The following is a 17,976-nucleotide window of genomic DNA, read 5'->3' as shown; positions in this document are numbered from 1 at the left end:
AGAAACAATGTCATGTGTTCTGTACTTTTACAGGCATTATAAAGATAGATGTAGAGTTTCTTGCAATAAGGATAATTTTTATACTCTCAAATAACTTGCTAGATAAAATAAATTTTTTTAAAATATAACACAGACCTGAGTCAAAGCAATTTCACCATTTTAAGTAGACAAAACATTGCCAAACTCTTGACTTTTTTCCATGCAAAAACCTATTTGTGTCTAAAGTATCAAACTGTTTCTTTCTAGGCTTTTGTAAAGGGAAAATAATAACAATTAAAATTATACTCACAGGATTGTACTGAAGAGCAGAGACGTAAGCTTGTACTGCCCCTTCCATGTCTCCTGCTGCTACCAAAGCGGCTGCCAGGTTAATATAACCATCGATGAAATCTGGTTTCAGACGCAATGCATGCCGATAATGCTCAATTGCTTCCTGCAACTGCCCTCTTTCCTTGTACACATTCCCCAAATTCGAATAGGCTTCTGCCAGAAGAGGGTTCTGTTTAATTGCCAGAGTACTAAAGTGGGCAGATCTGGAAAAGGGGGAAAGTATTCATGCATGGGTATGCATGTTACAGAAAGAAGGTATGGCCCATATGCAACTCAGTTTCTGAAGATCCTGTGTATTGCTCATTATATAATAATACATTATCTTTTAACTAGCGCATAGTAGGAAAAATTTTGGAAATCAAAGTTTTTCAGAAGTGGAGGCATTCCAGATTTCAAATTGGAACACTCTTTTTTCTTATGAGATAAAATTCTTAACTAGAGTCTCATTACCAAACTGCCTCATTGTAAACCATGATCGTTAAGATCAAGAATAAAAATGCTATGTGCGTGAGTCTCATTTTCCATTTCTTGAAAAGATTCAATTACGCACACCTTTAAATGTCTAAATAAGCCAAAATGACAATTTATTAAAAGGATAAGAACACAGATTCTTCCCTTTTGATTAATTCAATTGATTAGCTAAAAGTAGCACATCATAATGACTTGATGGCATCTGCAACTTGAACCACATATGCACCTCCTACCACAGCATATACACCATCACCTCTGAGCATTTCTGTCCCTCAAGCTGACAAATCTTACTAAGGTGAGAGTGGATGCTCAGATGTATACTAAGAATAATTACCTGAACACAGTTTTAAAAAAGCAGCAGACGTAGGTGGAAAGAACTAGAAAAGGTCCCTAGTCATACTGATAATATAACCACAAAAGGAGGGAAGAAAAACTGGCAGCTGGGCATGTCACAAGTGGGCAAGAGAGCAGATGTGCGTTGGTGGCTCCAGGTGAAACCCAGTACTGGAAAAATTTCAAGTTCAAATATTTAAGTATCATTTTTCAAGCTTAGCACCCAGAGGCAGCAATCACCAGCATCACCCCCACATCTCCTACCTGTCCAGCCTTCGACACTGGAAGTGTATAGATGAAAGTAATAAAAGTACACCAGTATTGTCTGGCTCTTGTCTCCAGAGCTGCATGCAGTGTCTCTCAGCTGCCTCAAAATCTCCTGCCTGATATTCTCGATGTGCCAACTCAGCTAACCCTTGGAAGGAAAGCATACGTTTCGTTGGTTCTGGAGAATCATCAAAACATTTGAGGGAAGGGGGGGGGGGAAACAAAAAGTTAGAAATGCAAACAAAAAAATGTAAAAATATGGTATATTAAACTTAAAGATGAAAATGCTTGAAACTATGTAAAGCACTAGAGTGTTCTGCACGTTACTGATACCCCCAAGTTAATATCAAGTGCAGAACTGGCATCTTTAGAATTCGCCCATTAACTTTCTTTCCCAGACCAGACAGAAATATTTACTTAAAAAGGAGATTACATAATGACAAAAAATACTTTGTATCTTTAAATTACAAATCGTAAGTAGCATCTAAAGATTTACGAAACATTATTCCTCATACCTTAGGTAACACAGAAAAACAAAATATAAAACATGTGATTTGCAAGGTCACATAGATTTAATAATGTCAGAATAACCTGGGAAACTTAATACTTTGTCCCATGTTTTAGGTTGGATCTGTGGGGGGTGGGGTACTGGTAACTATCTCTTAACCTGGGTTGGGGGCACCATATGCGTAGTGAACTCAATTATATTGTTTTGTATATTTCACAACTTAATTTTTTAATTACTTTAAGGGCAACACTAGAAACAAGCATATGGGAAACAAAACTAAAAGTCAAGGTGCTATTTTTAAAACAGCTGGTAAACAAGATGAATTCATCTGTCAAGAGCCAAAATATTTAAAGGGATCATCAAACATTTTAAATAAAGACCCAAGATTACATTGCTCCTCTACCATCCCAAACTCACATTGAGACCAAATTAGCTAAACCCCACCTACGCTGGTTTAACACTAGCATTTTCCAAAGACCTCGGATACTGACTAAAGGATTAAGACACTGCAAACAACCCTGTGTAAACCAAGCAGTTACCTACAACTGCAATGATTTTTTAAAATGGGAAAACACTAAAATATAAAACCATTCGATAAAGCGCAACAGAATAACAAATGAAAGCACTTTGCTGTGTGTTAGTGACTTCGTTCAGATACATAAAGATAAAGGGTATACATCTAAAGCCCAGAGAGGGAAAACAACAACAAGCTACCTAAGTATCAATTGTAAATACTTATTTAATAATACATTACTGGGAATTTGACCACACCACTTTAACTAGATAGCGTGGGAAACCTTGTACAAATTACTTAAATTCTACCAAGGTCAGAGTGACAAGCTCAAATTTGAGCCTTAGACCCTCAATCATTAGAGCTGGCAAGCAAACTGTATTCACAGGAACGCAAAGTAAATTTCCTAACAGAATGCACAGCTAGCTGACCACTAACATAAGAGCAGAGAGACCTGCATCCAACTCTGGGGGCGGTTATATCTATGAGAGAAACTAGAAAATCACATTTTAGACAAGTCTCTAGAACTTCCTAGCTCCTTATTTTAAGACATTATTAACGTTTCAAGGCCGCCTGCTATTTTAACGCTCGAAATGATAACTTCCTCAAATAAAAAAACACGTAGAAAAGGGCAAGCTAGTACAGGAGAATCTAGGACAGAATCTTAAATCTTTAAAAATCCCTGAGAGGGAGGGGAACACAGACTAATAACTAATCCCACTACCTACAATCATGGCTAAGACAATTGAAGATTCACTTCTTAGTGCACAAATGTTCAAAAACAATAAAACCCTTGACACATCTCAACTGAGAAATCAACAAAAAAATAACCTCGTGGGAAACCTTAGAACCGCAGCCCAATCCCCCCTCCCTCCCGCCCCAAATAGCCTCAATATGGAAAGGCAGCTGAAGGACACTCCTATAATTTGGTTGTTTCCTTATTTTTAGTACCAAATACTCTCGACTAATTGTCTAAAAGGGCAACCGCCTTGCACTTGTGCAGCTACACTCCAGTTGCTTTACAAACTCTTCAAGCAGGGATGAAAACTTAAAAAAAATACACCCCCTATGAATAAAGAGATACCGGGCTAAAGAATGGGGATGGAAGACCCAGAGGCGGCGGCGGCGGAGGAATACAGGGAGAAAGTAACACAAAGCGAGAAACTGGCGGGCAGGATGGTCAACGCCAAAACCCCAGCACCAGGGTGGTTTCTCCCCAAGGGTAGGAAGTGGACCGCAGGGCTGGCAACCTCGCGAAGGAAAGGGTGTGGCTGCCTGCGGGAGGGGAGGGAGGAGGACAGGGTGGGAAATCCAGGCTGGGGGCAGCGGGTGGAATTGAGCGATGGCAAAAGGAACCCCTGGAAATTTCCAATCGAAACCGGGGCCACTCAACCGAAGACACAGCAGAAAGGCGCTGCCCGGGGGGTGCTGCTTCAAAATCCTCTCGTCGAGGTTACTCGAAGCACACCCAGGAGCTTGTGCCCGTCCTTGGGGTGATACAAAGTGAGGATACGATTACCTCGGAGCGGCACCCGCTCCCTCGATTGACAGAGGACCACCAAATCGGGCTAAGGGGAGCAGGGTGGAGGAGGACGTGGAGGGGGAAGAGGAGGGGGCGGTGAGCTGAATTAGGAGAGAATACGGCGGGGAAGGCAAGTGAAAGGCAGCGAGAAGGACAGGGATTCCAATGCAGTCCATTCCAAGACATCCTAAGCGCGCACGTGTGGAAGAAGCGTCCCGAGAGAGTAGAAGGCTAGAAAATGCACAGGATTACAAAGCAAGAAAGGAAGCAAAAAACAAGCAAGCGAGAGGAAATGTTTAAGGAACGGACGACAGCAGAAACCGCGATCGGATGCCGGTAGACGACGAAAAGCTCAGCGATGCCACTGATGTAATGGGGATGGCTAGAGGGAAGGGAGTGATGAGAGGCAAAGGACGGCGCGAGACCCCAAGGGGGCGTCTGCCAAGGTAGAACAGACACCAGTACCTGTGCTGTCGGCCACGTTGCCCACGGAAGACGCCATCTGGAGCTTCTGGAGGGAGTGCGAAAAGGGGGTAACTGAGTCCCGCTGCCGCCACTACTGGCAAGAATGTTTCTAGAGGTAGCAAATACGAGGGCAGCAGCCGTACCACTGCTTTGGCAGGCTTAAGCGGCGGCAACAGTACAGGCACCGAACCTTACGAACTCTGGTTGGCCATCTACCTCTCACGGTCTTGAAATGGCGGCGACGGCTCCTCGGCCGAGACAACACGGACCGGAACTACTTTCTGTTACAATCAAGTACCAGCGCGGAAGTAGCGCGGTAACCACTTATGTGATCAAAATGACTATAATCAAAGTCACTCTTTCCTATGTAGCCTTCCGCACAGGGCCCATTGCGACAAACACGATTTGTGTCGAGAGCGCATGCGAGCAACCCTGTCAACCCGACTCGCGGCTAGGGCACTGTCTGGGGCAGGACCGTCCAAGTTTTCTACTAGCGAAGCGGAAGATGAAAAAGAAACATACACATGATGGCTACATTTTTGGCAGAGTGGTAAAGTATAGTCCACTACCCAGCCAAGAACGTAGATTTTAATAGAAATACCAAAGGCATCTACAAAAGTTTCATCAACTTTATTCGTACAAAAAGGGATAGTTACAAGGTTGATGAATCAATTCTGAGCAAGTAAATTTAAATGGTTACATTTCAAAGGCTGGAATTCAAAACGATGGCAGAGAGGGTTCCAATTAGAACACGTCTTAATTCTGATTCCAGCCATTGATTTAAGCACTTTGATGAAAAAGATTGAGAGTTTCACAGGGCCAAGTGAACCCAAGCATCTCAGATTTGGGCCATATAGCCCGAAATTTCCAAATCCTTTTGGTGTTCAGGATAGTTTTGCCCACAGTATTATGGCAAATGCTTCATAACTCGGGGACATGCTGAGAGTTTGCACTCCAAAGGCAGCAGCCATAAAAATGTTAAAGACGATTCATATTCCTCAAAATCCATGACTCTTCTGAGTTGTGACTTCATTTCCACCACGTAGCTCTGCAGAACGGTACAATCAGTGATATGTAACTCAAGGCAGCTCAACAATGATAAATGGATTCATTTGCCATCTACCTAAACCACACGTCGAGATTGAAACTAAATTGCCTCCACTTATTGAACAAATCAGTTCTTTATGATCTCCTGCAGTTTCAAGTCCACTGTTCGGACATTTTGTCACATTGGTATTAATTTGTATCTCATCTCTTGTTCCAGGAAGGATTTAAGGTAGCTTGCCACATCAGCAAGAAATTATAAACCAATGGAGGCAACAAGTTGTGTCTCTCGGAGCCTTCTTTTTTCCAAGAAAAAAAAAAAAAGTCCTTGATCTAAGAAAGCAAGTCGGTGAATTTCTTCAAAATGTTTCTACTACCTAGCCAACTGCCTACACACACACACACCCTTAAGTCCTCAAATTTTGCTTCAATTTCTTTGAGACAGCTCACATACTGTTAATTATGGATATGGGCACAGAGGAAATTTGTAATATTGATCATTTCTTCTATCACATCCATAATTACGAGTCAGATGCAGTGAAAAAGACGAAGTTCACTACACAAACTCTCCTGGAAGTTGGGCACCAACCTCTTCTCTTAATTTGATTTAACTGGTAAAACCTTTTTCTCCCCGCTCCCCCCCTTCCCCGGCAGAAGTGCTCCATCTGTGGTGAATAAAATCAGCTTTTCAACTTTTAGAACGGACTTCTCAGATTCCACTGGCAGATGTTTAGGCCTTACTGATTAGTGGGTGCTAGCTAATTAAGTAAAACTCTTCTTCTTGTTAAATGCCAGATTATGTTCCCAGCCAGGCAGGCTATTTGGCCCATCCATACTTGTGGTCTAAGTTTCCTTATCCTGAGAGGAGTCAAAGGACGCTGCTGTGGAAAGCTGGGTGGTGGGGCTCACAGTGATTCAATAAGGAAAAACTCCTGTTGGAGTCTCAAGAACCCCCTCCAGGTACCTTCCAGCAGTAGCACCTGGAGGGTTTAGTTGGAAGGACTTATCAGATAAATGCATCTTCTTTGGCCAATCAAGTAACATTTACTAGAGTGCAAGGCACTGTGGGAGACACAAAAATCAGCAAGACAAGATCTTTGCCCTCAAGGAAATTGAAGCCCAGTTAGGTAGACACAAAAAGCCGCTAGAGCATAAAACAGAAGAGTATTATTAAGGTGATAAAATACATCACTGTCTATAAATATCTGAGGAGGGAACAGTCACTTCAGGCTGGAGGAGGGTGACCAAGAAGGCCTGACCTGGGCATTGATGGAGGTGCTTTTGTGTGTTCTCTTTCACACTGATTTCTGTTTGTTTGTTTTTCTCCCTTTTGTGGGCAATTGTAAATTCAGAATCACCTAAAATAAACCAGCCGCTTCTTCCACCGCAATCCCAAACTTTGCCACCGTAATCATACCGCTAATGGTGTATTCGTTTTCTGTTACTGTCTCGCAAATTGCCCACCAATTTAGCGGCTTGAAACAACGCACACTTCAGAGCAGTCGCGCCAGCGCTCGGCGAGAGAGCCGGAGACACGCTCTGGCCGCCGCCGCCGCCGCCGCCGCCGCCGCCGCGCAGTTGCCGCCGGAAAATGGCTCCAAAGGTTCAGTGAAGCTGGAAAAATACCTAGATGTAGCGCCACAGGCTCTCCAGATGTTTGGGGATAATATTCCAGAGAGAGATCGACCCCCACCCCCCGGAGTAGCTAACCACTCATAACGAAGAAAATTCGTTTTAAAACCTTCCGGAAATCTTTGAGCCCGAATAAAAGTAAAGAAACTGATTTCATGGTAGCACAGCAACCATCACTAGCCAGTGAGTTTGGAAAAAATGATTCCTTATTTGGTAGCTGCTATGGTAAAGACATGGCCAGCTGTGATATCAACAGGGAAGATGAAAAAGGTAGAACAAAATAGATCAAAGACTGAAAGCCTAATGGGTACATTAAAAAGGCGGCTTTCTGCAGAACAAAAGCAGAAAAGCACGGGGAGCACACCCTCTGGGAGCTCTGCCAGATGAGGATACGTTTTCCTCTCCTCAGCACCAATAGTCTTTAAAGATGCGAGAGCTCAAAAGACCAATAAGGTCCACTTTCCTCGTCAATCATCACTATAGTCCTACCCTTAGTCTCTTGACCTACAAACTCTGAGGAGCAGTGTATCAAAATGGAGGAAGTGAGATTCAAAGCCCTGGTTCATTCTTCCAATCCAAATCCAACACGTAAGGATGTCTGAAAAGATTTTCAGTCTTCAGCCTGAAACTGTGTGCCGAGAACAAAATAATTCATTAAAGAGTTCAGAATCTCAGAATGGAGATTTGCGTCTTCACCACAATGAACACGTGCCTGTAGTTATTGGACTTACCCGTCAAGACTGCGTTTGGTATTCTGTGCCTAGAAATGAGGGGGATGTATGCTTTGGAAGCATTGCCTATTGTCTGGACAGTTTTTCCATGGAAGTTTCTGCAGTTGCTTCTCAAGCGGGAGAGAACTCTTTCTCCAAAAATGAAAACCAGGACCTAGTCGTTGCCCCAGAGATCTTTGTGGACAAGTCTGTATATGGCTTGTTCATTGGCACCTCAGGTGTCACACTGCAAAGCCCAAGAGTGAGTCATGATGATGTCCCTCCACACTCACCACTGCCACCTCCAATGCAGAAAAATCAAATCCAAAGGAACGTCGGTGGACTTACCAGCACAGATGTCCATGTGTCTGAAAGTATACGTGCTATCATTTGAATTTTGATCCTGACTCTGCTCCTGTGGTTGCAAGAGTTTCTTTCTTTTTTTTAGTTTATTCATTTTTTAAATTTATTTATTTTTGGCTCCATTGGGTCTTCGTTGCTGCGTGCAGGCTTTCTCTAGTTGCAGCGAGCAGGGGCTACTCTTTGTTGTGGTGCACGGCCTTCTCATTGCAGTGGCTTCTCTTGCTGCGGAGCACCGGCTCTAGGCGCATGGGCCTCAGCAGTTGTGGCTCACGGGTCAGTAGTTGTGGCTCGTGGGCTCTAGCTCTAGAGTGCAGGCTCAGTAGTTGTGGCACACGGGCCTAGTTGTTCCATGGCATGTGGGATCTTCCTGGACCAGGGCTCAAACCCATGTCCCCTGCATTGGCAGGTGGATTCTCAGCCACTGCGCCACCAGGGAAGCCCAAGAGTTTGTGACTCAGTGGAAAGTAGTGGTCTTATGGTTGTGACAAGCTTTGCAGAGAAGCTGAGAAAACTTGTGAAATAAGGATAGTGCTGGGGACAAATCACATGCTGGGAGACAGAAGGAAATCTAGCAAATGTGCCAGATGGTTCTTTTCTTGCTCCGGCTAGTTCTGATGACTGTTATCTTTTAAGCTCCAGCTTTTGCTTCCATGGTAAACACTTCACACTAGAATTGAGCACTCAAATGTTAGGTTTTGCTTTTATGAACAACCAGATGTGGATGGACAATTTGCTGATCTAATTAAACATTCAACCAGGGACTCTGGAAATGGAGCTTTTTGTTATTCAAGGTCTCGGTTGCCTGGATATGCAATTTACCCTGTCAGACTCACCAACCAAGTATCACGATTCCTGCGGGTGCTATTTGTTATATGTCAGTATATCAGAATAGACTTATTTCAAAAACTGCCTTTGCCAAACAAAATGAAGAATTATTGACAGGAGAAGCATTACTGAAAGATTAGGAGAACCCTGCATCCTGCACTTTGGGTTCCAGAAAAAGAGATTGAAATATAATTGACAAACTTTCATTACTATCAAAATCTTTGGCTGCCATAACTGTTAAAGATTTAGGTGAAAAGAGTAATCAATTTGTTTAGGGGTGGGGCAGTATTGCCAACGTGTCTTGAGTTTATTTTTGGTTCTTTAAAAAGGAAAGTCTTGGGCTTCCCTGGTGGCGCAGTGGTTGAGAGTCCGCCTGCCGATGCAGGGGACACGGGTTCGTGCCCCGGTCAGGGAAGATCCCACATGCTGCGGAGCGGCTAGGCCCGCGTGAGCCATGGCCGCTGAGCCTGCGCGTCCGGAGCCTGTGCTCCGCAACGGGAGAGGCCACAACAGTGAGAGGCCCGCGTACCTCAAAAAAACATGCAGAATTTATATATACACTAAAAGTGATTTTTAATCTCATACTTTAGAAAGATTTAGAATTATGAATTGACATAGCTTGGGTAATAGAATGCAGATCTGCAGTATATCTTTTTTGTTGTTGTTATTTCAAGAGAGTGATATTTTAATAATCAAATAGTACATACAAAGAAGTTAAGATTTGTGATATCACACTAATTAGATATTATTATTAAAAATTTATATCATATGTAAAGCATTCTTAAAATAGCTAAGTTGACTTTTGCTATGATATTAGAAATGGAAATATATATAAATAAAACATGTATATGTAAAACATATTAGGAATTCTGTAAAATTAGTACCTGGTGGTATATAATAGGGCATCATGGAATGAGAAGAAAACAAACTTTTTTTTTATTTAGCATGATTAAACAAAGTGGAAATGTAACTGAAGTATACAAGCTCATTGACCTATTTTAAGAGTAATTTTATTTCTTGGGCTTTTTTTTTGTATTTGCCTCAGTTATTTGGAGACATAGAGGTAAGCCAAATCACTATCTGGGTATATACCTAGATCCAGGTGAGTATAGGAGTGAAATAATGGTGTGAATTGTGTCACATTTCTATTGTAATTATGTATGCCTAAAAAGAGATGGGGACTTTTATTAGAAATTTTTTTTATCTCCTAACAAGAAAAGTGTAATTTAAAAAATTTTTAATACAAATGTATTTGCGTTCATTTCTGAAAGTAAAGGAAGGTTATACAAAGACAAACCACATGCATACAAACATTTTTTTTTGACGGTAATTAAGTTAAAAAACACAATAAGGGCTTCCCTGGTGGCGCAGTGGTTGAGAGTCCTCCTGCCGATGCAGGGGACACAGGTTCGTGCCCCGGTCCGGGAAGATCCCACATGCCGCGGAGCGGCTGGGCCCGTGAGCCATGGCCGCTGAGCCTGTGCGTCCGGAGCCTGTGCTCTGAAACGGGAGAGGCCACAACAGTGAGAGGCCCGCGTACCGCAAAAAACGAACAAACAAAAAAACACAATAAAATAGCACAAAATGAACTGAGCTCCTATATATTTTTAAGAGGCATGTAAATCACACAGGATCTTGTGGTGGTTATCAATAAGCTACACTCTATGAAATATTTGTCCTATATTACCACATACACTCCATTTTACCCTGCATCCTAATGCTGCTAAAATATAGTAGAAAGCAGCAGCATAGCACAGGGAGATCAGCTCGGTGCTCTGCGACGACCTAGAGGGGTGTATCTTTTACAACATTCTTTTCTAAATTATTTTTAAGGTTGTGCTAATTTTTTGGTTATGAAAAGTTGAATTTTTCTGTTGCCTTCATTTTCATCTAGTGGTTTGTATATTTTGTAAAAATGGCCTTAGAGGCCAGACACTATAAAACTCTTAGAGGAAAACATCGGCAGAACACTCTATGACATAAATCACAAGCAAGATCCTTTTTGACCCACCTCCTAGAGAAATGGAAATAAAAACAAAAATAAACAAATGGGACCTAATGAAACTTAAAAACTTTTGCACACCAAAGGAAGCCATAAACAAGACGAAAAGACAACCCTCGGAATGGGAGATAATATTTGCAAATGAAGCAACTGACAAAGGATTAATCTCCAAAATTTACAAGCAGCTCATGCAGCTCAATATCAAAAAAACAAACACCCCAATCCAAAAATGGGCAGAAGACCTAAATAGACATTTCTCCAAAGAAGATATACAGATTGCCAACAAACACATAAAAGAACGCTCAACATCACTAACTATTAGAGAAATGCAAATCAAAACTACAATGAGGTTTCACCTCCCACCAGTCAGAATGGCCATCATCAAAAAATCTACAAACAATAAATGCTGGAGAGGGTGTGCAGAAAAGGGAACCCTCTTGCACTGTTGGTGGGAATGTAAATTGATACAGCCACTATGGAGAACAGTATGGAGGTTCCTTAAAAAACTACAAATAGAACTACCATATGACCCAGCAATCCCACTCCTGGGCATATACCTTGAGAAAACCATAATTCAAAAAGGGTCATGTGCCTCAATGTTCACTGCAGCTCTATGTACAATAGCCAGGACATGGAAGCAACCTAAGTGTCCATCGACAGATGAATGGATAAAGAAGATGTGGCACATATATACAATGGAATATTACCCAGCCATAAAAAGAAACGAAACTGAGTTATTTGTAGTGAGGTGGATGGACCTACAGTCTGTCATACAGAGTGAAGTAAGTCAGAAAGAGAAAAACAAATACCGTATGCTAACACATATATATGGGATCTAAAAAAAAAAAAAGTGGTTCTGAAAAACCTAGGGGCAGGACAGGAATAAAGACGCAGACGTAGAGAATGGACTTGAGGACACAGAGAGGGGGAAGGGTAAGCTGGGACGAAGTGAGAGAGTGGCATGGACATATATACACTACCAAATGTAAAACAGATAGCTAGTGGGAAGCAGCCCCATAGCACAGGGGGAGATCAGCTCAGTGCTTTGTGACCACCTAGCGGGATGGGATAGGGAGGATGGGAGGGAGACGCAAGAGGGAGGGAATATGGGGATATATGTATATGTATAGCTGATTCACTTTGTTATACAGCAGAAACTAAAACACAATTGTAAAGCAATTATACTCCAATAAAGATGTTAAAAGAAAATGGCCTTACATTAAAAAATCTTGAAGAGGGCTTCCCTGGTGGCGCAGTGGTTGAGGGTCTGCCTGCCGATGCAGGGGACGCGGGTTCGTGCCCCGGTCCGGGAGGATCCCACATGCCGCGGAGCAGCTGGGCCCGTGAGCCATGGCCGCTGAGCCTGTGCGTCCGGAGCCTGTGCTCCGCGGCGGGAGAGGCCACAACAGTCAGAGGCCCGCGTACTGCAAAAAAAAAAAAAAAATCTTGAAGAAATGTAGCCCACCAATTTAGAAATTGTTGCCTTTTCTGCCTTTAAACTCTGATACAAATTGGCATAATATATAAAGAACTATGGAACTAGAACTATTATTAAAGAAATATTACATGAACTTAGATTCCTATGATAGCAATTTTCTGCATCTATACTTTCCTCTGGCAAACGCTTTACCTCAATTTCTTCAGTTTAGTCATATTTTCTTGGGTAGAACTTGACTGTACCACTAATTTGCATAAGTGGATTGGCGGATTCTCTTGCAACATTCAAATTTACATTAGGTTTTGAGTTGACTTAGATAAAAAGAAAACATTGTTTTGCAGTTGGATTTATATTTTTCTTTAATGTAGTCGCTAGTAAAATATGCTAGATTTGACCCCTGCCCCCACCAAAGACTCTAGCTGGAAAAAAATGTGGAAAGTGTGAAGCATTATGTGAGAAAAATATTAAACCATATCAGATATATGGAAGTCTTATTGCCTATCATATGTACTGCCATTCTTTAAAGTTTTTTATTTGTTTATTTTAAATTTAGCTAAGTCTTGAGTAATTTGGAATCATTAGTTAAGCATTTTATGTCTAACTCAGTAGTCATGGGGGTGGTTATCCCCAATATTTTTAGTTATTTTGAAATGCAGAGTGTTTATTCATTGCACAATGCTGTAATGTAGTGTTTTGAGATTGCCCTGACCAGAAGGTGTTTCCAGTTACACAAGAAAACTCTTTCTATCTAAGATGAAACCTGTAATTCGAGATGTTTCTTCCTTTGTCACTTAGTTTTCCCTACCCTCATTTAATCACAAGGGTAAAAGTCCTAGGTAAGTCAAACTTAATGGCTTTGTCATTCAAACGTAACTGTATCCCCACTTTTTTCTCTATTTGTTTTTTAGGGTCAGAATTGAGATATTACCAAGAAAAGGCACAAAGCCATAATACCATGGCACTATTTCTTTTGACTTAAAGGGGAAAAAGTACTGAATTCTAGCCGGTGTCGATCGTACCTTGTGGAGACTCCTCTCATTTTCTGATATGTTTTCACCTAATAAGAAGATGGAGAATATGGAGAATATTATATTAATATCATCTGTGTTCACTATAAGCTATTTGGATTTAGAATTATTACAGAGTTGTAAGCTTGTTATCAAATTAATGTAATACATTTAAACTACTCTTTTGCAAAGTTATTTATTTTTAAACAATTTAACATATATCTAGGGTGAGTTAAAAGTCTTGTGCATCTATATTAGATGGCAGGTATTGTCAGAGAGCCACTGTATATTAATAATAACTGTTGAAATGACTTTTCCATGTTTCTAGAAGCATTTACAAGTGCTTTGTGTGAAACCATAGTGCACAGAGGCCTTTGGACTGCCCTGAAACCCATTTTATCACGTGTGCGTAGCTTGTTCCCCACGTTTTCCTCATGTGATACTATGTGTATAAGATCTAACTATTCAGTGTCAAGTTCAGATTATTCTGATTTTCATCTAAATGTTTTAAAACTTTAAAAAATTTTCACCCGGTGAGCTTTTATTTTATTTCACTATTTTTATTGAGGTATAGTTGATGTACAATATTATATAGGGTTTCAGGTGTACAATATAGTGATTCACAATTTTTAAAAGTTTTACATTCCATTTATAGTTATTATAAAATATTGGCTATATTCTCTTGCTGTACGATATATCCTTGTAGCTTATTTATTTTATACATAGTACTTTGTACCTCTTAATCCCCTACCTGTATCTTGCCTCTCCCCCGTCCCTCTCCCCAGTAGTAACCACTAGTTTGTTCTCTATATCTGTGAGTCTGTTTCTGTTTTGTTATGTTCATTTATTTGTTTTATTTTTAAGATCCCACATATAAATGATAACACGCAGTATTTGTCTTTCTATCTCTGACTTATTTCACTAAGCATAATAGCCTCCAGGTCCATCCATGTTGTCGGAAACGGCAAAATTTCATTCTTTTTTATGGCTGAGTAGTATTCCATTGTATATCTGTATACCACATCTTCTTTATCCATTCCTCTGTAGATGGACCCTTAGGTTGCTTCCATATCTCAGCAATTGTAAATAGTGCTGCTATGAACATTGGGTGCATGTATCTTTTTAAATTAGTGTTTTCATTGTCCTCAGATATCTACCCAGGATTGGAATTGCTGGATCATATAGTAGTTCTACTTTTAGTTTTTTGAGAAACCTCCACACTGTTTTCCACAGTGGCTTCGCCAATTTACATTCCCACCAACAGTGTAACATTCCCTTTTCTCCACATCCTTGCCAATGTTTATTTGTGTTCTTTTTGATGACAGCCATCCTGACAGGTGTGAGGTGATATCTCACTGTGGTTTTAATTTGCATTTCCCTGATGATTAACTATGTTGAGCGTCTTTTCATGTGCCTGTTAGCCATCCGTTTGTCTTCTTTGGAAAAATGTCTATTCAGGTCTTCTGCCCATTTTTTAAATGGTCTGTTTGCTTAAAAGTTTAAAAATTTTATTTTGTGTCATTTTAGAGGGCAAACGTTAATACTGTTCTATTCAGAAAGACAATTTTAATGTGCCTTTGTGTAGCCATATTATAAAATACCTTGAAATATGCCCTGTTATAATGCAGTCTGAAATTAAGTTCTGATTGTATATCAATAAAAATAAAAGTATTTGCCTTAATTAAATGTATAAACATTTAATTGTATAAACATTTAGAAAGAAGAAGGTATTTGCAATATTTTCTACTTTTGTATATAAAGAGAGCCATTAGACATAGGTAGCACAACCTAATGTGAAAGGTTAATTTTATATGATACTCAAAGAGTCTAGTTAAAAATGGAAGGTAGGGAATTCCCTGGAGGTCCAGTGGTTGGGACACTGTGCTCTCACTGCCGAGGGCCCAGATTCAATCCCTGGTTGGGTAACTAAGATCCCACAAGCTGTGCAGGGTGCAGCCAAGAAAAAAAATGGAAGGGAAAAAAGAGAGATAAAACTTTAACCCATAGTTTGGCCTAAATAATTTTGATAATATTTTTGGATTCTATTAAATGGCACTTGGAAAAACCTGTACTTGATTTTTAAAATATGTGCTTCTAAAAATCTGAGCTCAAGACAAAAAAAGGAAAACAGGAAAGCTGTGTCCATTTGCCATACTAAATGGATCAAAGTGGTTTTTGTCAAATGTTTCATCACAAAACGTGAAGGCCAGAGCTATTGTCAGGCTTATTAGGACTCTACTATGAATTTTTACAAATAATAAGCTATAGAAGGAATTTGGAAATTTTCTGTGTGTCCCTGATTCTGTCTCTCAATCTGTCTAAGAGAAACTGTTCTCTTTCTACTTGGAGCCATAATCTGAAAATGCAGAAGGTCAAAATATTTATTGCAGGAAATGATCATAGAACTAAAAAATAGGTTTTAAGGAAACCAGCTACACAGGGCAACCATCTTGCTCTTAAAGAAAATCATGTGCCAAAAGCCGCACGGCCAAACAAATAAAAAACAGTATACATTATAATTTTTTTTGTTTTTGTTTTTTGTTTTTGCGGTACGCGGGCCTCTCACTGTTGTGGCCTCTCCCGTTGTGGAGCACAGGCTCCGGACGCGCAGGCTCAGCGGCCATGGCTCACGGGCCCAGCCGCTCCGCGACATGTGGGATCTTCCCTGACCGGGGCACGAACCTGTGTCCCCTGCATCGGCAGGCGGACTCTCAACCACTGCGCCACCAGGGAAGCCCTACATTATAATTTGAGCCAGCATTCAAAACTGGATAAAAAGATAAAAGTTACTAAAATCTTAAATAGGTTATGTGCAATGTCTCTGCTAAAGCTGTAAGTCTAAACATTTTGTTTAAAATGCCTTCGGAAATTGCGATTTTAATTATTATACATTTCACGTGAGAAATAATGCTTTATGAATGATTTAAAATACCTATTATATATATATTTAAATCACAATGGCTTTTCATCAAATGTGAATTTTTTTTCTTTATTGGCCTCACCACGCGGCTTGTGGGATCTCAGTTTCCCGACCAGGGATTGAACCCAGGCCCTCGTCAGTGAAAGCCCAGAATCCTAACCATTAGGCCACCAGGGGACTCCGTGAATTCTTTTTTTTAAATTGAAGTATAGTTGATTTACAATGTTGTGTTAGTTTCAGCTGTACAGCAAAGTGATTCAGTTATACATATATATACATATATATATTCTTTTTCAGATTCTTTCCCATTATAGGTTATTACAAGGTATTGAATATAGTTCCCCGTGCTATACAGTAGGCCCTTGTTTTTCAAGTGTGAATTCTTAATTTGAAAATGAAATCATACTATCAGCAATAGACAGTTTTGTTGAATAGTCTAATAAGGAACAATTGCCGGTTCCATAAATAACTTTATATTTCTAAAATAAAGTGTTGGTACACTAGTAATCACAAATTTAGTTTCTTTTAATACTTTTTTTAATCCTGTAAAGAAAGTATTTTTATAATCATCCTTTATATTAATCAATCATGACATGGCAAAATGTTTCGTTACTGTTTCTGGAAAGTGTTACAAATTCTACATCCAGAGATGATGAAAAATTCTTATAGAATTTGTGATAAGTATATATGTTGTGTTAGAAATTTTATAGTCGTGTTGGAGTGTCATGAGATTAATACTTGCAGTCCAGACTGCTGTAGTTTATACTTTTTCTGTATGTTTCAATCAGGTATGTAAAACCATTTGTACTTAGAAGCTCAACTGAATCATCCCAAGTCCACTGATTGTAATATGTGGTTTGGTTTGTAAACAAATAATAGCAATGTCTTGCATATTTCTGGAAATAAATTGTACAAGAATTTATGTATCTACTTATATATACAGAGTATAAATAAAATTTTCATTTAAAAACACATACCAAACACACACACACACACACACACACACACACACACACACACACACTCACACACACGTTTATTTTCTCACCGTTTCTATGGACCAGAAATCCAGGCACAGGTTACCTGGGTCCTCTGCTCAGGGTCTCACCAGCTGAAATGAAGATGTCAGGCTGCAGACTCACCTGAGGCTTAGGATACTCTTCCAAACTCATGTGGTTGTGGCAGAATTTAGTTCCTCATGGTCATAGGACCGAGGTTCCCACATCTTTGATGTCAGTCAGCTGGAGGCCACTCTCAGCTCGTAGAGGCAACCCACATTACTTGCCACATGGCCCCCTCCATCTACAAAGTCAGCGACGGAGAATCCCCCTCGTGTCAAACTCCTCTCACAGTTTGAATCTCACCAGAAAGAGCCCAGTCCCTCCCACTTTTTAAAACTTGTGATAAAAAATAACATAAAATGTACCATCTTAACCATTTAAAGTGTACAGTTTGGTACTGTTAAGTATATTCACACTGTTGTGCAACAGATCTCCAGAACTTTTTCATCTTGCAAAACGGAAACTCTAGGGACTTCCCTGGTGGCGCAGTGGTTAAGAATCCGCCTGGCAATGCAGGGGACACGGGTTCGAGCCCTGGTCTGGGAAGACCCCACATGCCGCGGAGCA

The 17,976-nt window shown here is 40.5% G+C and overlaps 2 protein-coding genes and 2 pseudogenes across 6 annotated transcripts in view; 2 read left to right on the top strand and 2 right to left on the bottom strand.

Annotated features, from left to right (window-relative positions):
• The window catches only part of OGT (O-linked N-acetylglucosamine (GlcNAc) transferase), a 37,196-nt gene extending 32,548 nt beyond the window's left edge, over positions 1-4,648 (bottom strand). Inside the window, exons 1-4 of one of the 3 annotated variants that reach the window (XM_082680891.1) lie at positions 4,551-4,648; positions 4,408-4,453; positions 1,399-1,579; positions 290-533 (exon numbers count right to left, since the gene is read on the bottom strand). In XM_082680891.1, the coding sequence (XP_082537017.1) occupies positions 290-533; positions 1,399-1,579; positions 4,408-4,444 (462 nt within the window). In that variant the 5' untranslated portion in view covers positions 4,445-4,453; positions 4,551-4,648. Of the gene's footprint in view, positions 1-289; positions 534-1,398; positions 1,580-4,407 lie in introns of all 3 variants that reach the window. The other 2 variants (XM_082680892.1, XM_082680893.1) reach the window with 2 other exon arrangements.
• On the top strand, positions 4,640-7,954 carry LOC309840078 (suppressor of cytokine signaling 6-like; annotated as a pseudogene). The gene is made up of 3 exons: positions 4,640-4,962; positions 6,924-7,083; positions 7,176-7,954. The product of its transcript is annotated as a suppressor of cytokine signaling 6-like (transcript).
• A 130-nt stretch (positions 7,955-8,084) lies between these two features.
• LOC309839802 (suppressor of cytokine signaling 6-like) lies at positions 8,085-9,113 on the top strand (annotated as a pseudogene). Its single transcript has one exon. The product of its transcript is annotated as a suppressor of cytokine signaling 6-like (transcript).
• A 4,348-nt stretch (positions 9,114-13,461) lies between these two features.
• TAF1 (TATA-box binding protein associated factor 1) overlaps positions 13,462-17,976 on the bottom strand; it is a 143,123-nt gene continuing 138,608 nt past the window's right edge. Inside the window, exons 44-45 of the transcript XR_014298465.1 lie at positions 17,397-17,459; positions 13,462-13,478 (exon numbers count right to left, since the gene is read on the bottom strand). The gene's annotated coding sequence lies outside the window, so the exon portion shown is untranslated. The remainder of the gene's footprint in view (positions 13,479-17,396; positions 17,460-17,976) is intronic.

Source organism: Grampus griseus (genome assembly GCF_964374135.1).
Source record: "Grampus griseus genome assembly, chromosome: X".
NCBI lineage: Eukaryota > Metazoa > Chordata > Mammalia > Artiodactyla > Delphinidae > Grampus > Grampus griseus.
The sequence above is the reverse complement of the archived record's forward strand: the minus strand, read 5'-3'. Positions and strand labels throughout refer to the sequence as shown.